Source organism: Muscardinus avellanarius, assembly GCF_963383645.1.
Source record: "Muscardinus avellanarius genome assembly, chromosome: X".
Taxonomy (NCBI): domain Eukaryota; kingdom Metazoa; phylum Chordata; class Mammalia; order Rodentia; family Gliridae; genus Muscardinus; species Muscardinus avellanarius.
The window spans coordinates 102183565-102205203 of NC_137792.1; the positions used below are offsets into that span (position 1 = coordinate 102183565).

Below are 21639 nucleotides of genomic sequence, written 5' to 3' on the forward strand. Positions count from 1 at the left end.
CAGGAGAGGGTGGCAGGTTGCTGGGAACGGTTGGTCGCTGGTCAAAGTGGTAACTGGGGATCTGAGCTCGGCAGTGACGCGCGGCCCTCACGTGACCGGGAGCCTATGTCTGCCCAAGTCCCTCTCGTCCTGGTCCTTTTGCCTGTCCAGACACCATCTCCCTATTACCGTTGGGTCGAGAGGGAAAGCAGAAAGAAGTAAGTTCCCTCCATCCTCTGAAATCGCTGTGAGTGTCTGTGCGGCCTGGTAACCCTGGGAACAGATCCGGATGGCTGAGTCCAGGCCTTTCCGCAGGCTCCAGCCCCGCCCCCCCGCGCCCACAATTTTGGAGCAGAAAATGGTGGTCTTGGGGGTTGGGGGAGAAGATGAGTGAAGCCCCCTCACTGGGAGGGGATGTCCAGACACTTGGAAATTTTCTACGTAACCCCCCACCACGGCTTCCACGTTCCCCCCAGAAAAGAACTGATGAGCTTGTGGAGGGATGGGGCGGTGAGGACACAGAGGACCACGCTGGATGTGCGTTCTGGGCGAGGAGGCGAACCCCAAGGGGGCCGGCCTGGGGGCGACGGCTGATGCCCAGAGAGGGGGTGTGCGTCAGTCCGCCCGAACCTCCTCCCTCTCCCCGCCCCCTACCCTGTCTGGCGTCGGTGTGCAGGTCTGCAGGTCGCAGCGGGGCACCTCGAGGAGGGGGTGCCTAGGGACCCTCGGGTGGGAGATGTCCGGTTCGGGGAAAGGGTGAGAGGTGGCCTAGGCAGGGGTGCGAGGGAAGACGCGGGATGGCACAGAGAGTGCGGGCCCCACCGCCCCGCCCCTGTCACTGCGGGAGAGGCCAGGGCAAGGCCTGCTGGGAAAATGGTGGGCTCCCTGGAAGGAGGGGGCTGCCGAGAGGCGACCGGGCCGGGCGGCCTCGGCGTGAGCGCACGTTTAATTTAAGGACCCGCGCTCGGCATCGGGGAAGGGCAGGTAGCAGAACCCGGGGGCTGGTCCAGCCGCCACGTATAGCGATTCGATTCTGGCTTTTCTTGTCTCCCAAGAATAACCGTGCCCGAAGACGAAAACTGTCAGCATGGAAAAATCATGCCAAGAAAACGAAGAGCAGCAGCAGAGCGCGCCCAAGGCCGATGAGGAGCCTCTGCTGGAGGAGGAGCAGTCTTCGGAGAAGCAGAGCTCCGAGGAGGAGCCGTCCTCGGAGGAGCAGTCCTCGGACGACGAGGAGGAGTTCTTCCCGGAGGAGCTCCTCCCGGAGCTGCTGCCCGAGATGCTGCGGAGCGAGGCGCGGCCTCCGCGGGAGCCGGGGCCCCGCAGGGACCTGCTGCAGGAGCGCCCCCCCATGGAGCAGCCCCCGTGCGGCGTGGGCAAGCACAAGCTGGAGGAGGGCAGCTTCCGAGAAAGGCTGGCCCGGTCCCGCCCGCAGTTCAGGGGGGACATCCACGGCAGGAATCTAAGCAACGAGGAGATGATCCAGGCGGCAGAAGAGATGGAAGAGATGAAGAGAGTCAGAAATAAGCTGCTGATAATGCACTGGAAAGCCAAACGGAGCCGCCCCTACCCCATCTAATGGGTCGCCTCTCCTGTTCTCACGACAGCAGAATCGCCGCCCGGACTCTCTGTCTGCGTCCTCCTAGATGCTATTTGGGACTCGTTGTGCCCCTGTCTTGGACGTGTCCTCCCTCGTAACCGGCATAAAATTGGCTTTGTTTGTTTGTTTGTTTTTAACCCCCTGAAGTCCGAGTCCCCCCTCTCATTTGCATGGAAAGATGTACATTATATATTGTGAAGTGAAAAAAGCAATTTTCAAAAGTATATAGAGTATCCTTTTTGTAAAAAAAAAAATCCCACACACATATATTTATATATTAATATGCAAAGAAAAACTGAAAGTATATACTTAAAAGTCTTAACAGTGGCGGTCACATGATAGGTCATTTATATATTTTTTTTTAATTTTGCTTCATCTGATTTCCCATTTTTCCGGACAAGCATATTCTATTTGTGCTGCAAAAGAAATAATATAGTGGAAAAAAATGTGGAAAGGTGTTGAAAAAATTATCTGTTGATCAGCTTATAAAGACAATGTGGCTCAATAAATATCTGTCAGAACTTAAAGTGAATCATATGTTTCTTCTAAATTTCCGAGGCAGAAATTTAAACACCGGTATTATATTTAAAGGTGATATTTTCCCACTGGACGTGGTGGCGCACACTTGTAAGCCTAGTATTTGGGAGGCTGAAATGGGAAGATGGCAGGTTCGTGGCCAGCCTCAACAACTTGTGAGGTCCTCTACAATTTAGTGAGACCCTGTTTCAAAAGAAAGAATAAAGCCGGGCGTGGTGGCGCACGCTTGTAATCCCCGCGCTTGGGAGGCTGAGACAGGAGGATCGCACAGGTTCGAAGCCAGCCTCAGCTACTTAGTGAGGCTCTCAGTAACTTAGTGAGACCCTGTTTCCAAATAAAATATAAAAAACAGGTCTGGGAGTATAGCCCGGAGGTAGAAAGACTCTGGGTTCCACCCCCAGTACCACAAAAGAAATAAAAATAAAAAAATAAAGAAAGAATAAACACCAGGCATGGTGGCACAAGCTTGTAATCCCCATGCTTGAGAGGCTGAGGCAGGAGGATCGCACAGGTTGGAAGCCAGCCTCAGCTACTTGGTGAGGCTCTCAGCAACTTAATAAAGACCCTATTTCCAAATAAAATATAAAATAGGTCTGGAAGTGTAGCCTAGAGGTAGAAATCCCCTGGGTTTCATCCCCAGTACCACAAAAATAAATAAATAAATACAAAAAATAAAGAATAAAATGGGGCTGGGGGTGCTGCTCAGAGGTAGAATGCCCCTGGGTTCCATCTCTAGTAATAAATAAATAAATGAGTAAATAGATAAGATTAGGACCTGTCTTGCAGTGCTGCTGTGGAACCAGATCATTTAGACATGATGTAAGCTGGGTCTTTTTTCCCCCACCTAATGTGCAGGTGAGAAAAAGACCCCAAGTCCTATAGAGTCCCTTCAGACACAGGGGATAGTGCCAAAAGGAGCTCTTACTGATGTTCACAAATTCCTATGAGATTTCGGGTAAGGGCCACCTTCTGTTCGTGCCCACATCCTGCTCTACCTGCCAGGTACAGCTGCCCATTCTGGATGCTGCTCCTGTCATCGGTCCCCATCCCTGCTGATGCCTTCAACATGCAAACCCTCGGCTGTTGCCCTCCATTTCCTGGTAAGCAGAAGCTGCGCCGTGTCTCCTGCAGGTAAGTGGAGAGAATGCCCCCTTCAAGCTTGGGTATAGCACTTATCCAGGTGTATCCAGAATGCCCCCTTCGGGCTTGGGGATCCATTTATCCAGCACTTATCCATCCCAATCCTGCTTAAACCTTGGTATTTTAAAGAATGCTTAGTTTAAAAAGCATTCAGGGGAGCCAGGTGTGGATACGCTTGTAATCCCAGCATTTGGGAGGCTGAGACAGGAGGACTGCGGTTCAAGGACAGCCTCAGCTATTTAGTGAAGCCATTTGAAACTCAGTGAGATCCTGTTTCAAAATAAAGAATAAAAAATAGGGCTGAAGGTTTAACTTGGAGGTAGAATGCCTCCAGGTTCCATCCCAAGTACTGAAAAAAAAAAAAAAAAAGGAGCAGGTCTGGAATCCCAGTACCCAGGAGGCTGAGACAGAAGGATTGCAGCTTCGAGGACAACCTCAGCAATTAGTGAGACTCTCGTCAACTTAGCGAGACCCTGTTTCAAAATAAAAATGAAATAAGGTTGGCAGTGTAGCTCGGAGGTAAAATGTCCCTGGTTCAATCCCCAGTAATACACACACCCACTGCAGAGTAACCCCGGTGTGGTGGCTCACACCTGTAATCCCAGTACTTATGAGGCTGAAACTGGTGGATCACAGGTTCAAGGCCAACCTCAGCAACTTAGTTAGACCCTTAGCAATTTAGTGAGCCCCTGTTCCCAAATAAAATAAAAAGGACTGGGAATATAGCTAAGAGATTGGATGCCCTTGGGTTCAATCCTCAGCACCAAACAAACAAAAAATAAACAAATAGGCTTGGGATGGAGCTCAGAAGTAGAACTCCCCTAGGATTATTCCCCAGTAACACACACACAGACACACACACACACACACACACACACACACACATACACACACACAGGAAAAACGCAGGCCCTCTGGTGCTGAGGGTATGGGGGGGGCCTTCCCCAAGCCACACTCCTCTTGGGGGCCGGCCTGCCTTTGCTTCTTCTGCTCCAGCCGGCAGCAGGCACCAGGCCCTCCAGGGCTGGTGGCCGGGCTGCCCTGGACAGACTTACCTGCAGGAGGGCGACTGTCCCCGCTGCAGGGCAGGGCACGTGGCCTGTCCCGCCTTTGACCTTTCTCTCTTTTTTTTTTTTGGTGGTACTGGGGGTGGAACCCAGAGGCTTTCTACCTCCGGGCTATACTCCCAGACCTTTTTTATATTTTATTTGGAAACAGGGTCTCACTCAGTTACTGACAGCCTCACTCAGTAGCTGAGGCTGGCTTCGAACCTGCACGATCCTCCTGTCTCAGCCTCCCAAGCGCGGGGATTACAAGCTTGCGCCACCACACCCGGCTTAGAGACCTATTTTATATTTTAATTTGGAAGCAGGGTCTCACTAAGGTGCTGAGAGCATCACTAAGTAGCTGAGGCTGGCTTCGAACCCGTGTGATCCTCCTGTCTCAGCCTCCCAAGTGCTGGGATTACAAGAGTGCACCACCACGCCTGCCTTATTCTTTATTTTGAAACAGAGTCTCAATGAGTTGCAAAGGACCTCACCAAGTAGCTGAGACTGTCCTCAAACAGCGATCCTCCTGTCTCAGCCTCCCAAATGCTGGGATCACATGCATGTGCCACCACGCCCGGCTTGCCCTTTCTCTTTTGAGGATGGTTTTGTAGAGGAGGTCAAGGCCCAGAGCTTCCTGACTGGGAACACTGGTCAGGACAGCCTTTGGGCATGGGGCGTGACCCTCCCCTCAGGCCAGTGAAGTAGCCTCCAAACCAACTGGGGCAAAGACGAGGCTAGCCAGCAGACAAGACGTCACCCATGCGTCTCCCACCCACCTTGCTCAGCCTCCCAGAGCGCCTGGGATATGCCCTGGCCTGTTGTGTTGGTTCTGGGATGACTTAGCTCAGTGTCTGCCTGGCACAGGGCAGCTGATGTGTGAGTCAGCCCAGGCCCACGAGTGCGGGAGACCCCAGCTAAAGGGAGCTGGCAAAACACATGGTCCCGTTGGGAATAGTGGCACATACTGTGATTCCAATACTTGGGAGGCTGAAACAGGAGAATCACAGGTTTGAGGCCAGCTTCAGCAATTTCATGAGACCCTCTACAACTTAGTGAGACCCTGTTTCAAAATAAAAAATAAAGGCAAGCATGATGGTGCATGCTTGTAATCCCAGCATTTGGGAGGCTGAGGCAGGAAGATTGTGGTTTGAGGACAGCCTCAGCGACTTAGTGAGGCCGTTGGCAACTCACAAAGACCCTATTTTTTTTTTTTGTGGTACTGGGGTTGGAACCCTTCTATCTCCGGGCTACACTCCCAGGCCTATTTTATATTTTATTTGGAAACAGAGTCTCTTAAGCCAGCGAGGCTGGCTTCGAACCTGCGCGATCCTCCTGTCTCTGCCTCTCAAGTATGGGGATTACAAGCGTGCGCCACCACGCCCGGCTACCCTATTTCAAAATAAAGAATAAAAAATAGAGCTGGGGTTATAGCTCAGAGGTAGAATGTCTCTGGGTTCAATCCCCAGTCTCTCTCTCTCTCTCTCTCTCTCTCTCTCTCTCTCTCTCTCTCTCTCTCGCACGCACACACGCACACACACACACGATGGGAGTGTAGCTTAGGAGTAAGCCTCCCTCTTCCCCCAGATTCAGTCTCCAAGACCACAAACAAGAAAAGGCACAGCCGGGCGTGATGGCGCACGCTTGTAATTCCCTGCGCTTGGGAGGCTGAGACAGGAGGATCGCACGGGTTCGAAGCCAGCCTCAGCTACTTAGTGAGGCTCTCAGCAACTTAGTGAGACCCTGTTTCCAAATAAAATATAAAAAAGGTCTGGGAGTGTAGCCCGGAGGTAGAAAGCCTCTGGGTTCCACCCCCAGCACCACCAAAAAAAAAAAAAAAAAAAAAGAAGACACACATGGTCCAACAAGTCAGGAGAAAGGGATGTCACCTCCTTTGAGAACACAGACACACACTGCAGCCCCAGTCTGTGCCTTGGGGCCAGGAAAGTCTAGTATAATCTGTAACTGGTGTGAAAGTTTTCAAGTTTTTGTCATAGTAGAGACTAAAGCCAGAGGAGTTCCACCACTAAACTGCATCCCCAGTCTTTTTCTTTTTTTGTGTGTGTGTTGGGGATTGAACCCAGAAGTATTCTACCTCCAAGCTACACCCCCCCAATCCTATTTTAGTTTTTATTTGGAAACAGGGTCTCACTAAATTGGGAAGGGCCTCACTGAGTTGCTGAAGCTACCTTCGAACCTGCGATCCTATTTCAGCCTCCCAAATACTAGGATTACAAGCATGCACCACCATAACCGGCTCTCAGCCCTTTTTATTTTTATTTTGAGACAGGATCTCACTAAATTGCCAAGGCTGACCTCGAACTTGCAATATTCCTGCCTCAGCCTCTCAAGTTACTGGGATTACAGGTGTGTGCTAGAACTTGGTGTGAAAGTTGTTGGGTTTTTTTGGGGGGAGTACTGGGAATTGATTCCAGGGGCATTTTGCCTTTGTGCCATGTCCCCAATACTTTATTTAATTTTTTGGTACTGGGAATTGAATCCAGAGGCATTCTACCTCCAAGCTACACCATCAGCCCTATTTTATTTTTTAATATTGAAAACAGGCTCTCACTACATTGCTGAGACCCTTGCCAAGTTGCTGAGGCTGGCTTTGGATACTGCAATCCTCTGTCTCAGCCTCCCAAGTACTGGGATTACAAATGTGCTCCATGACACCCAACTCTTATTTTTTATTTTATTTATTCACTCATTCATTCATTGTTGCAGTACTGGAGATGGAACTCAGGGGCATTCGACCTCCAAGCTACACTCCTAGCCCTATTTTTATTCTTTACTTTGAAACAGGGTCTCACTGAGTTGCAAAGAACCTCACTAAGAAGCTGAGGCTGTCCTCGAACCGCCATCCTCCTGTCTCAGCCTCCCAAATGTTCCACCACGCCTGGCCTTTATTTTCATTTTGAAACGCTTTCGCTAAGTTCCTGAGGGTCTTGCTAAATTGCTGCCGCCAGTTTCAAGTCTGTAATCCTCCTGTCTCATCCTCCTCCATACTGGAATTACAGGTGTGTACCACTGTATCCTCTGAGTTTTCACATTTTTATTTTGCTCTGCACTATGTCCAACAGGCAGCTGTGCATATGTGATTGGAATTGTGGAAAGAGATTGGACTGTAATTATGGATCATGGCTGTGTACCTGGCACAGGGAAAAATATTCTACGAAGAATTTGTTGAATTGAATGAATGAATGATCCAATTGTATATATCCTTCTACCCTTTTTGTGAGTATATTTTCTTTTTTTAAAAAATTTATTTATTTTTTTAGTTGGTGCATTGTAGTCATATATCATTCACATTGGAGTACAAGACTTGAGAGGATATATAAGCACACATCATCCAATTAGCCCTCATCCAGCCCCCATCCCCTTCCTTCCCCTTCCCTCATCCCATGCTTGTTTGGTGATTAACTTTGATACATTTGTTTATGTACCTCCTGTGTTTTAAAGAGGCTCCGTCCTCCACTATTCCATACCCTCTGATTGGTCACATTAGTTGCTTCACTGTAGGGCCCTTTCTATAGCTCAACCTCTTTCTGTTGATTAGGGGAAGCATCTGATTTATATTTTTTGCAATATTTCTCTGTGCATGCCGCGTTGCAAGTACTGATCCCACTCTTGACGGCCCCAGTAGTGGCCTGGCTACCCAGTGGATTGATCCAGACCTCGCTGGCTCAAGCAGCGGCCTTGCCTCATGGGAGGCCGCAATTCTGGTCTCGCTGGCCCCGACACCAGCCTAACTCCTCAGCTAGCTCCGATCCCGGCCTCGGAGGCCGCAATAGCGGCCTTGCCTCACGGCAGGCTCCGATGCCAGCCATTGGCCCCGGCACCGGCCTAACCCCTTGGCAGGCTCCGATCCCGGCCTCGGAGGCCACAGTAGCGGCCTTGCCTCCTGTCAGGCTCCGATGCTGGCCGTTGGCCCCAGCATCGGCCTAACCCCTCGGCAGGCTCCGATCCCAGACTCCGAGGCCCCAGCACCGGCCTTGCCTCACGGCAGGCTCCGATGCCAGCCTCTCTGGCCCCAGCACTGGTCTAACCCCTCGGCAAGCTCCAGTTCAGGCCTTGGAGGCCTCAGTAATGGCCTTGCCTCATGGAAGGCTCCGATGCCGGCCATTGGCCCTGGCACTGGCCTAACTCCTCGGCAGGCTCTTATCCCGGCCTCAGAGGCCCCAGTAGCAGCCTTGCCTCATGGCAGGCTCCGCTGCTGGCCTCTGGCCCCGGTCGGCCTAACCCCTTTGCAGGCTCTGATCCCAGCCTCGGAGGCCCCAGTAGTGGCCTTGCCTCATGGCAGGCTCTGATGTCGGCCATTGGCCCCGGCACCGGCCTAACCCCTCGGCAGGCTCCGATCCCAGCCTCGGAGCTTCCAGCACCGGCCTTGCCTCACGGCAGGCTCCAATCCCAGCTTTGCTGTGTCCGTCGCCGCCTCACCCAATCCGAGCACCCTCTTCGCCCAACCATTTGTCCCACGTTCTCGATGGTGTGTGGTGGTAGCATTCTGCCTCTGGGGTCATTACTTCAAAGGTTCCAGGTGTAATGCATCAGATCTCTGCCTCTCCTGAGTACTGGCCACTGCCATTGCCACTGCCTCCACCATTTCAAATCTTTCCCAAGCTCTTTTTCCACTCTGAATGTTGCCCAGTGTTCCTAAGCATGCGCGACGGTAGCATTCAACATTTGGTGTAATTTCTCCAAAAAAATAAGGTTGGTAGGATCCGGTTTCTGCTCCTCCTGAATACAAGTCTCCACCACCATCACGGAGACCGCTTTCAACACCGCCTTTCTTCTTGGTCTCCGCTAGACTCTCTCCTTACAGGTGATGTTTCTAGATTCTTAACAATATAGAGAAACAGCAGTCCTCCTTCACGGAGAATTTTTCCATAAGTTCCAGTGCATTTGGATAAGTTTTGTCTACATCTCCAGTGTCCTGGCATCTGCAACGGCTTTCTTAACTCCTCTCCAATATTTTTCTTTTTCTTTTCCTGTTTTTTCTTTAGTTGGGCTCCTTGACGTTGCAATATGACTTTAACCACCTCGTGGTGTCTCAGCTAAGAAAGCCTGTCTCAGTTCGGCCTGGAAATCCACCACAGGTATCTGCTGCTGCTGGGAATGCCTTGGGTACAAGTGACACTCTTGGTTGCTCAGTGAGGCGGTCCTCCGACGTTTCACTTGGACTTCTACCTCTGGCACGTGCTGCTCAGTCGTCCGTCTCAGGTGTAAGCGATCCCTGGCTCACTCCATGGCGTCGCTGACAGGTCTCTGCTCAGGCTGAGGCGCCGTGCATCTCCAGGGCCGCTCCCCCTGCTCTTGTGAGTATATTTTCAAGCAGAAGTAGGATTCTATTATATGCACTGCTTTCTAACCTGTGTGTAGGCAGGTTTGGGACACTCACTTGTAATCTAGTGCTTGGGAGGCTGAGACAGGAGAATCTCGGATTCGCACCCAGCCTCAGCAACTTAGTGAAACCCTCGGCAACTTAGTGAGGCCATTCCCATATAAAAAATGGCTGGGTGTGATGGCACAGGCTTATAATCCCAGTACATGGGAGGCTGAGACAGAAGGATCCCAGGTTTGAGGATAGCCTCAGCAAGTAGTGAGACTCTCATTAACCTAGTGAGACTCTGTTTCAAAATAAAAATAAAAATAGGGCTGGGTATGTAGCTGAGAGGAAGAATAGCCCTGGTTCAATCCCCAGTACCACAAAAGAGGAAGAAGAAGAAGAAGAAGAAGAAGAAGAAGAAGAAGAAGAAGAAGAAGAAGAAGAAGAAGGAGAAGAAGGAGGAGAAGAAGGAGGAGGAGGAGGAGGAGGAGGAGGAGGAGGAGGAGGAGGAGGAGAAGAAAGAAGAAAGAAGGAAAGAAAGAAAGAAAAGCTAGCTGGATGCTATAGTACACGCCTGTAATACCAGTACTTGGGAAGTTGAGACAGTAGAATCCCAAGTTTGGATACAACCTCAGCAACCGAGAGATAACCCTGTTTCCAAATAAAAACTAAAATAGGACTGAGTGTAGCTCAGAGGTAGAACGCCCTGAGTTCAATAATACACACAGGGAAAAAAATCCTGTCTGTAAAAAGGTGCAATTTTATGAACACTTGCCTAGACAATACCTGTTTGGAGACAGATACAGAAAGAGAGTGTGGGGCCAGAATTGCTGGCTAACAAAGGAGGGGGAGGAGGGAAGCTGAGGAGGTAAGGCTTCCCGGAGGGTCCTGCCCAGGTAAGTAAGTACTGGCAGTGGCCAGTACTCAGGGGAGGCAGAGATCTGATGCATTACACCTGGGAATTATGTATATGCAACACATAGTCAGGTGTTTTTTCAGTGTTTCAAGTCACAAGAGTATATGCATGCATGTGTGTGCATGTGTGGATGTTATAAATGGATGCTCTTGGGGCATATGGTGGTACACACCTCTACTGGGTCTTTTAGTAAGTCACTGAGGTGAGGTGTCTCTGTGGCTGAGTTGGAGGCAGCAGGGAAGGCCATCTCAGGGCAAGTACCACCACGCCCGGCTGACTTAGACTTCTTATAAGGATGTGTTAAATGATTTTTCAGTATCTACCTCCTCTTTAAGTCAATGAACTCCTCCAGAACACCTGGATCTAATTTATCGGCATAGATGGTAACAGCAGAACAACAGTCTCTATGAACTCATTGAGCCACAGAGCCAAGATTGGACACAATTTCCTCTCTTCCAACCTCTGTCACCCACACCTCAGACTAGGGTGGTTCTGGGGTCCTTTAGAGAGTCCCTGAGGTGAGGCGTCTCTGTGGCTGAGTTGGAGGCAGCAGGGAAGGCCATCTCAGGGCAAGCGCTGTGCCCCGCCCTGTCTGGACTCCAGGAAGGCAGTCGCAGCTACTGCCAAATGGCATCCCTGAAACCAAGCAGAGGCCTGCTCTGCCTTCTCATGACAGAAGCCAGTACGTCCAGAGGCAAGGTGCTGGTAGAGAAAGGTCTCTATTAGGACGAGCTAGGTCGTGGGGGAACGGCCCGACTATCATCCGATGGCCGATCTTAGCTAAAAAGTACAGGTGACAACCTGATATAGGAAAAAAGTGTTGCTGGTACTGGGGGTAGAACCCAGGGGCATTCCACTTCTGAGTTACACCCCTACTTCTTTTAAATTTTATTTTGAAACAGGATCTCCTTGCTAAGTCACAGCAACTGGCCTCGAACCTTCGATCGTCTTGTCTCAGTCTCCTGAACACCAGGGATTGTAGGCATGGGCCACTGCATCTTACTATTGGGAATTTTAGGAAAGTTTTTTCTTTTCTTTTCTCTTTGTGTGTGGTATTAAGGATTGAACTCAGGGGCATTCTACCTCTGAGCTCCACCCACAGCTCGATTTTATTTTCTATTTTGAAACAGGGTCTCGTTAAGTTGCAGAGGGCCTCATGAGGTTGCTGAGGCTGGCCTTGAACCTGTGATCCTCCTATCTCTGCCTCCCAAGTACTGGGACTGAGGGAGTTTTGTTCTTTTCTTTTTTCTGTGGGTGGGGGTACTGGCTGCTGAACCAGGGGCATTCTACCTCTAAGCTACATTCCTAGCCCTACTTTATCATTATTTGGAAACAGACTCTCACTAAGCTGCCGAGGACCTCAGTAAGTTCTTATCTCAGCCTCCCAAATCCTGGAATTACAGGCATACACACCACACCTGGCTAAGGGAGTGTATTTTTTTGGCCCAGATGGATGGATGGATGGATGGATGGATGGATGGATGGATGGATGGTAGAGTAATCATCAATTCCACCGAGGTCTCTTTCTCTAACTCACATGCTGATGTTATCTGAGGTCACCAGATGCTCTGAGTTCTGAAAATCTCAAGAAAGATGAGCGACGAGGAGGTCTTAGGACCAATGTTTCTCTGGTTGCTTTATCTGGAACAACAGGGCTCCAGCAGGTCATCTCTTAACCATGCGGGTGCCGCTTGTCTTGAGAATTTAAATTGCTCGGGAAAAGGCAAAGAAAACAAGAAGGCAGAGGGCACAGGACGATTTGCAGTGGACAGGTTGACCCTTTAGCTGGCTTCCTTCCTCAGAGAAGGCCGCCTCAGCGGCGTGGGCAGCGTGGAGCCAGCGTGCTAGCGCGGGAAGGGACCTGACTCAGGGCAAGGAGAGGGAAGGAGGCCCCCGAGTGTCCAGAGCCCCGGAGGGTCCTGCCCAGGCGCTCCCTCTTCAGCCCAGCTGTGGGCCTGCCTTCCCTGGCCTGAGTGTTTCCTGCAGACTGAGTTGCTGCCCTCCCACCCACCCAGAGATGCTTCTTTGCTTCCTGGGCACAGACTGTGTGTGCGTGCGTGTGCCTGCGTGTGGAGATCATAGACACAGTCTCTAGGTCTCAGGCAGGATGCGGCCAGAAGCAGAAAAGAGCAGGCTCCGCCGGGTGCGGTGGCCACACCTGTGATCCCAGTACCCGGGAAACTGAGAGGACAGGAGGATCACAGGTTCGAAGCCAGAGGGTGGTGACTTAGTGGGACCCTAGGGAGGGCAGCTCCTGCAGTCCAGGAAAGCAAGGGGACTGGGAGGGGGAAGGGGAGAGGGAGGCAGGGCGGGGCCAGGCCTCTGCTTCTCCTGCAGAAGCGCAGCCCCACCTACCTTTTAGGAGGAAACCCCAGGTCAGGCAGGGAGAGGGGGAGGAGCCTCCCGGGTGCCCAGAGCCCCTGAGAGTGGGTGGTGGTGAATCCCTGCCCCAGAAACCACCCTGGGCTTCCTGGGATCCCCTGAGGAGTGCAGGGCCCTGGAGACTGTTGTCATGGCAGCAGCTGCCCTCTTTCTGCATGGCTGCCCTGCCTGCCTGCTGATGCTTTCAGCATGTGCTTCCAGAAAAGGTTCTTGCTTATTGAGGTTCTTTATAACTTAGTGAGACCCTATTTCAAAATAAAAGAATAAATTGGGCTGCGGATATGACTTAGAAGTAGAATGCCCCCTGGGTTCCATCCCTATTACCACACATATACACACAAAAAAAAGAAAAGAAAAAAAGAAGAAAAAAGTCCCTGCTCTTAGCCACTTAGGAAGACTATGTTGACCATTTTGCAAAGTAAAATTAAAAGGACTGGAGGTGTAACTTGGAAGAGGAAGCGTCCTGCTGTCCAGGAGCAGCTTTACAAAGCTTTTAAAGGCACTGCTTCTCAAGTCACAATACCTAGGTGCTTTATTTTGTTTTGTTTCGTAGTGCTGGAGGTGAAACCCAGGGCCTCATACTCTATTCATGCATCCTAGTCCAGTGCTCTACCCCTGAATCAAACTCCAGCAATATTTTTGTTGTTGTTGTTGTTGTACTAGGGATTGAACTCCAGTCCCATTTTTTAAAATTTGCAAACAGGGTGTTTCTTTGTTGCTGAGGGCCTTTTTAAATTGCTGATGCTGGCCTCACATTTGTGATTCTCCAGCTTTCCCAAGTAATGGGATTACAGTTTTACACCACTATGCCCATCTACCCCCAGCTCTTTAAAAATTTTTATTTTGCTAGGCATTGTGGCACACGCTTGTAATCTCCGCGCTTGGGAGGCTGAGACAGGAAGATGGTGCAGGTTTGACTCCAGCCTCGGCTACTTAGTGAGGCTCTCAGCAACTTAGCGAGACCCTGTTTCCAAATAAAAATATAAAATAGGTCTAGGAGTATACCCCAGAGGTTGAAGGCCTCTGGGTTCCACCCCCAGTACCACCAAAAAAATTTTTTTTTATTTTTATTTTTTTAATTTATTTTTTATTGGTGCACAGTATTCATACATCATAATGGAATTAAAAAAAACTTTTGTAGACATACATGCACACATCGCCCAATTAGCCCCTACCTGATCCCCACCCCGTTCCCTCCCCATCCCTCCATCCCATTTTTGGCTTAGTGGTTGACATCTAGTATTATAGCAATTTATCCAAAATTAACAATGATAATCTCACAGAACAGTTTCATTTGTCTGATACCAAACTTTTGATGACTTAAAGATAACATTTCAACATTCTTTTTGCTTTCTTTCTTACCAGAGAATATTTTTTCTTTTTCTTTTTTTTAGGTGAAACTATCATACATTTATTTACTTATTTTTCAGAAAAAAAAATCTATCCTAATGTGGAATATGGACTCTAGATACCCAAAATGATCTTGAAAAAGAACAAAGCTAGAAGATATATATTTTCTGATTTCAAACCATATACAACTACAATAATTGAAACAGTGTAGTACTGTTCTAAAGGCAGATATATAAAACATTGGAGTTAAATAAAAGCCTAGAGATAAGCCGGGCGTGGTGGCGCACGCTTGTAATCCCCGCGCTTGGGAGGCTGAGACAGGAGGATCGCGCAGGTTCAAAGCCAGCCGCGCGCGCTGGCTTAGGAGACCCTGTTTCCAAATAAAAATGTAAAAATAGGTCTGGGAGTGTAGCCCAGAAGTAGAAGGGCTTCCAGGAACCCCAGTACCACCAAAAAAAAAAAAAAGCCTAGAGATAAATTCATCTATATATTGTCAAGTTATTTTTGACAAGGTTTCCACGAACATTTGGTGGAGGAAATAATTATCTTTTAACTAAATATTGTTGAAAAATAATAATTACATAAAAAAGAATAAAATTGGACCCTTACCTAACACCATATACAATTATTAACTCAAAATAGATAAAAGACCTAAATATAAATCTTAAGACTATAAACTTTTAGAAGAAAATCTGGGTCATTAAACCTCACAACATTGAAATTGGCAGTGATGTCTTGGATATGATTTCAATGGCACAGGCAACAGAAGGGTAAAAAAACTCCCTAAAAATTAAAAAATATCGTATATCCAAAGACAATGTAAACAGAGTTAAAAGTTACTGATAGAATGGGATAAAATATTTCCAAATGCTATATCTGAAGGTATATTAATATTCCAACTAGAAACCTAAAAATTAGCAACAATAAAAGCAAACAATACAATTTAGAGATAGGTAAAAGACTAACATAAATAATGAATCTCCACAGATAACCAATCTTAGTTGTCTGTTGGATGGAAACTCTTGTTTCTCTGGCTCTGGTGTGTGTTACCTATTTCTTCTTTGTAGTTAATCTCTTTGAGTATTTTCTCTAGTGCTGGTTTTGAAGACATAAATTCCTTCAGTTTCTGTTTGTCATGGAAGCTTCTTATTTCTCCATCTAATTTGATAGAAAGTTTTGCTGGGTAGGAAATTTTTGGCTGGAAGTTGTTTTCTTTCAGAGTTTGGAATATGTTACTCCAAGCCCTTCTGGCTCTCATAACTTGGTTTGGGAAGTCTGGAGTGATTCTAATTGGTTTGCCTCTGAATGTCACTTGGCCCTTTGCTTTTGTTGCCTTTAAGATTCTCTGCTTGGTTCCACATTGGTCATTTTGACAATTATGTGGCGTGGGGATCCTCTTCTCCGATCCTCTCCATGTGGTCTAATCGGTTGTTTGTACTTTGAATTGAGGACTTTACTTCATTAATGGCATCCTTTATCTCTTTTTGGCTCTCTCTCAATTCTTTTCGAAACACCTCTATTATTTCTACAGTTATTTTCCTGATTTGATCTTCTAGAAATCTCTGAATTTCTGTTTTATCGGGTTCTGAAGTTGTGGGGTTGTGGGCATTCATTGCTCCAATGCTATTCCTCTTTCCCATGATTTCGGAAGTTTGTGCCTTCTCTGGGTTCTTCCCTTGGGTCACTAAGACTTTACTTAAGGTGCTCTGGATCTCGAGTCTGTGGTATCTCAGTCCTCACTACTCCTTTACTAGGTTGTATCGCAGAGTTTCAGACCCAGGGAGTCAATCGAGGCTGCTTTAGACCATGGGGAGGTGCCAGGTTGGGCATTCTCCTATGGTGTGATATCTCTGCCACCGCCACTCCCCCACTGGGTCAAGTCCCTGGGAGTACAGTACTTGGATTTCTTCTCTAGGAACCACAATTTGACTCACTGTTGTTGAGTGTGCCGATGGAGCTGTAGTGGACTTGGTGAATTCGCTGCTGCTACCGCTGGTGGCAATATGGTGCTGCTGCCACGCCCTCGGCCATGAGGCTGGTGTATTTCTTCTCTGGTTTTGCGCTCCGCTCTGAGTCCCTACAGGGTGTGCTGAGCCTAGCCACTGGGAGCTTTAGATGCTCCCTGCACCGAAAAATCTGCCGAATCCTGCCCGGCTGTTCTGCAGCGGCTCACCTCGGCTCGCTGTCCGCTGCTCCTCTCTGGAGCCTGGTGGGTTATTGAGTGCGTTGGTCTGGAGCTGTCCGGTGAACTCACCGCTGCCGCCGGCAGTAAGGCACTGCTGCCGCGTCCTCGAGCGTGAGGCCGGTGTTTCTCCTCTGTGGCTCTGAGCTCCGTTCTGAGTCCCCCTCCTCTTTGGGGCCTGGTGCTGCAAGGGAAGATGTCGCCCGCTGCTCCACGCCGCGGCTCCAGCCGCAGCACTGCGATCTGGTTTCTTTCTGGTGTCTCGTTTTTCCAGCCCTCTTTTTCTCTGTCCCTTGTAATTACATTTTTGTTTCTCTGCTGATGGTGTTTTCTGACTATGAAAGGCGCTGATTTTGTAGTAATAGAGATTGGTTGTTAGCGGGGCTCGTAAGCCCCGCTTTTTCTCCGTTGCCATCTTCCCGGAAGTTCTTTTTTTTTTTTTTTTTGAGAAAAGGTCTTGCTAAGTTGCCCAGGTTGGCTTCCAGCTAGTGGTGTTTCTGACTCAGCATGCCCAGTAGCTGAGAGTATAGGTGTATGCTACCTTACCTGGCTCCTGCCTGGAGAGTGTGTGTGTGTGTGTGTGTGTGTGTGTGTGTGTGTGTGTGTGTGAATGGGGATTGAACCCAGGGACATTCTATCTCTGAGCTACATTCCCACCCCTATTTTATCTTTTATTTTGAAACATAATCTTGCTTAATTGCTTAGGCCATCCTCAAACCTGTGATCCTCCTGTCTTAGCTTCCCAAGTACTAGGATTACAGATGTGCTCCATCAAACCCAGCTCCTGCCAGAATTTTATTTATATATGTATTTTTTGTCGAATTGGGAATTGAACCCAAGAGCCCTCTACAGCTGAGATATACCCCCCCAGCCCCACTTTTTTTAGTACCAAGGCTTGAACCTAGGGGCATTCTGCCTCTGAGCTGCACCCTCAGCCCTTTTTATTTTTTATTTTGGAACAGGGTCTCCCTAAATTGTTGAGAATCTCACTAAGTTGCTAAGGCTGGCCTTGAACCTGATATCCTCCTTTCTCAGCCTCCCAAGCACTGCAGTTACAGGCATGTGCCACCACGCCTAGCTCACAGCTCTTTTTAAATTTATTTTGAGACATAGTATCTCTAAGTTTCCCAACCTGGCATCAGGTTCCTTAATTATTGGGATTACAGAAATGCGCCAAAGCACCCAGAAACCAGTATATTAATGAATGTCAATGAGAGAACAAACATTATTTTGTGATTCCCAATCCTAATAAAAAAATTTCAGTTTTCACTAAGTATGATGTTATCTATAGTGTTTTTCTTAGGTGCCCTATTTCAGATTAAGAAATTTTCTTTTTATTCATAGTTTTCTGAGAGTTTATTTTTCTCAGTGTGTTGATAGAACATTTTATAACTGATCCTTCTGAAAGATTTGAAAGATTTGATTATAAATGAGTACTGAGCTTTATTAAATGCTTTTTTCTTTTTCCTTTTTTTTTGTTTTTGTGGTTTGTTTTTGTGGTACTAGAGATGGAAACCAGGGGCATTCTACCTCCGAACTACACTCCCAGCCCTATTTTATTTATTTATTTATTTATTTATTTATTTATTTATTTATTTATTTTGGTGGTACTGGAGTTCCTGGAAGCCCTTCTACCTCCGGGCTACATTCCCAGACCTATTTTATATTTTATATTTTTGAAACAGGGTCTCTTACACCAGCGAGGCCGGCTTTGAACCTGCGCGATCCTCCTGTCTCCGCCTCCCAAGCGCGGGGATTACAAGCGTGCGACACCACGCCCGGTGCCCTATTTTTTATTATTTGTTTTTTTGGGTTTTTTTTTTTTTTTGGTGGTATTGGGGGTGGAACCCAGAGGCTTTCTACCTCCGGGCTATACTCCCAGACCTTTTTTTATATTTTATTTGGAAACAGGGTCTCACTAGGTTGCTGAAAGCCTCACTCAGTAGCTGAGGCTGGCTTCGAACCTGTGCGATCCTCCTGTGTCAGCCTCCCAAGCGCGGGGATTACAAGCGTGCACCACCACGCCCGTCCTCTTATTTTATTTTTATTTCAAAACAGGGTCTTGTCACCAGGCTGAGACAGGAGGATCACACAGGTTCAAAGCCAGCCTCAGCTACTTAGTGAGACTCTCGGCAACTTAGTGAGACCCTGTTTCCAAATAAAGTATAAAATAGGTCTGGGCATATAGTAGAAAAGCCCCTGGGTTACACCCCCAGTACCACCAAAAAAAAAAAAAAAAAGGACTGAGGGTATAGCTGGGAGGTAGATTGCCCCTGAGTTCAATCCCGAATACCTCAAAAAAAAATTGCATCTAGCCAGGTGTGGTAGCACAAACCTGTAATCCCAGTACTTGGGAAGCTGAGCCAGGAGGATACCAAGTTTGAGTCCAGTCTCCGCAGTGTAAGGAGACAATCAGCAACTCGTGAGATCGTGTTTTGTTTTGTTTTCTTGAGATACTGAGGATTGAACCCAAGGGTATTCTACCTCCGAAATATACCCCAAGTCCTATTTTTTAAAATTCTATTCTTTATTTGGAAACAGAGTCTCACTAAATTGCAGAGAGCCTCACTAAGTAGTCAAACCTGTGACCAATCCTCCTGTCTTAACCTCTCAAGTGCTGGGATTACAAGCATGCACCATCACACATGGCTCCCAGCCCTTATTTTTATTTTTTATTTTTTGGTGGTACTGGGGTTCCTGGAAACCCTTTTACTTCTGGGCTACTCATTACACTTTTTTAAAATTTGGAAACAGGGTCTCTTAAGCCAGCGTGGCTGACTTCAAACCTTCGTGATCCTCCTATCTTTGCCTCCAAGCGTGCTTATTTTTGTTTTGAAACAGGGACTGGCTAAATTGCTTAGAGTCTCACTAAATTTTTGAGGCAGGCCTTGAACCTGTAATTCTTCTGTCTCAGCCTTCCAAGTACTGGGATTACAGGCATGTGCCACCATGCCTGGCTCAAAACTGTTTTTAAAAAGAATTGAGCCAAGTGTTGTGGTGCAAGTTTGTAATCCCAGTACTTGGGAGGCTGAGACAGGAGGATCACAATTTGCGGACAGCCTCAGTTACTTAGTGAGGCCCTCTGCAACTCAGTGAGATCCTGTTTCAAAAAGAGAATAAAAATTAGTGCTGGGGATGTAGCTTGGAAGTAGAATGCCCATGGGTTCTATACCCAGTACTGCAAATAAATAAATAAATAAGTATATAAATAAATAAATAAATAAAATAAGGGCTGGGAGTGTAGCTCTGAGGTAGAACGTTCCTGGGTCCAATCCCTAGTACTAAAATAAACTAATTAAAAAAGCATTTTAATAAGGTATTATTCCATAATACAGAGTTCATTCATCAAAGGTATACAGTTCGGTGACAATATTTTCACAGATACAAGTTACCATCAACTAAAGCCCATTTTTTCTACTATATGATTGTAGCATGATTTATTTATCTAGAATGATCTGCTGATGAAGTTTGGTTATTTTTATTTTTTATTTGTGTGTGTGTGTGTGTGTGTGTGTGTGTGTGTGTTACTGGGGATGGAACCTAGGGGCCTTTTACCTCTGGGCTGCACCTCCAAGACCTATTTTATTTTTTATTTGGAAACAGGGTCTTACTGAGTTGTTGCCAACCTCACTAAGTTGTTAATGCTGTCCACAAACCCGTGATCTTCCTGTCTCAGCCTCCCAAGTTCTAGGAACACAAGAATACGTCACCGTGTCTGGCTACTAAAGCCAATTTTAGAACATTTTCACCTAAAAAAAAAAAAAGGCGTTCCTACTCTAACTACGACTCTACAACCCCATCCTCTCCAGTCCTAGCCAGCTGCTAATCTTCCTGTCTCCATGAAATTGCCTGTTCCCCACATTTCATATAAATGGGTTCATGTAACATACGGTCATTTGTGATTGGCTTCTTTCTGTTCACACAGTGTTTGCCAGGTCCATCCATGCTATAGCATCTCTAAGGACATTAATTTGTATAGCTAAATAATATCCCACCATCTGGAAACACCACATTTTGTTTGTCCATTTATCAGTTATGAACATTTGGATTGTCCTCTCTCTCTCTCTCTCTCTCTCTCTCTCTCTCTCTCTCTCGTACTGGGGATTGAATCCTGGGGCATTCTACCCCTGAGCTACCCCTCCCCAGCCCTATTTTTTATACTCTATTTTGAAACAGGGTCTGAGCCGGGAGTGGTAGCACACGCTTGTAATCTTAGTATTTGGGAGGCTGAGTCAAGAGGATCGCAGATTCACTAGACAGCCTCAGCTACTTAGTGTGAAGCCCTCCACAAATTAGTGAGATCCTGTTTTATTTTTTTATTATTATTATTTTTTGGTGGTACTGGGATTCCTGGAAGCCCTTCTACCTCCGGGCTATACTCCCAGACCTAGAAATAGGGTCTCTTAAGCTAGAGCGGCTGGCTTCGAAACTGCGCCTCCCAAGCACGGGGATTACAAGCGTGTACCACCACGCCCGGCTGAGACCCTGTTTTAAAATGAAAGAATAAAAATAGGACTGGGAAAAAATTGGGTGTGGTGACACAGATTCGTAATCCCAGTACTTGGAAGGCTAAGACAGGAGGATCACAGGTTCGAGGACAACCTCAGCAAGTAGTGAGACTCTCATCAACCTAGTGAGACCCTGTTTCCAAATGAGAAATAAAAAGGGCTGGGGGTGTGGGTTGAAGGTGAGATGCCTCTGAGTTCAATCCCCAGTACCAAAAAAAAAATGAAGGAAGGAAGGAAGGATGGAAGGAAGGAAGGAAGGAAGGAAGAAAGAGGGCTGGGAATGTGGCTCACAGGTAGAATGCCTTATTCAAACCCAGAACTTCAAAACAAGAAAAAGAAAAGAAACAGGGTCTTACTAAGTTGCGGAGGGCCTCACTAAGTAGCTGATACTGTCTACAAACCTGCAGTCCTCCGGTCTCAGCCTCCCAAAGGCTGAGATTACAAGCCTGTACTGCCACACCCAGCTTTCTAGCCAATATTAATCTTTTTGTTGTTGTTGTTGTTGTACTGGTGTTAGAACCCAGGGGCATTCTATCTCTGAGTTACACCCCCAGCCCTCTTTTTAATTCTTTATTGTGAAAGAGTCTCACTAAATTGTGGAGGGCCTAAGTAGCTGAGGTTGTCCGCGATCCTGCTGTCTCAGCCTCCTAGTACTGGGATTACAAGAATG

The 21639-nt window shown here is 47.6% G+C and overlaps 2 protein-coding genes across 2 annotated transcripts in view; one reads left to right on the forward strand and one right to left on the reverse strand.

The window, feature by feature from the left end:
* Positions 1 to 1066: 1066 nt before the first annotated feature.
* TCEAL1 (transcription elongation factor A like 1) lies at positions 1067 to 1558 on the forward strand (the record flags this gene model as incomplete). Its single annotated transcript, XM_080719593.1, has 1 exon — positions 1067 to 1558. One exon carries the CDS (start codon positions 1067 to 1069, stop codon positions 1556 to 1558), a length of 492 nt encoding a protein of 163 aa, XP_080575719.1.
* Positions 1559 to 9276: 7718 nt separating this feature from the next.
* Positions 9277 to 21639, reverse strand: part of LOC308279000 (SNRPN upstream reading frame protein) — a gene marked incomplete at its 5' end in the record, with an annotated part of 28625 nt that continues 16262 nt past the window's right edge. The window contains one exon of the mRNA XM_080718975.1: positions 9277 to 9538. Coding sequence (XP_080575101.1) covers positions 9337 to 9538 — 202 coding nt within the window. The 3' untranslated portion in view covers positions 9277 to 9336. The remainder of the gene's footprint in view (positions 9539 to 21639) is intronic.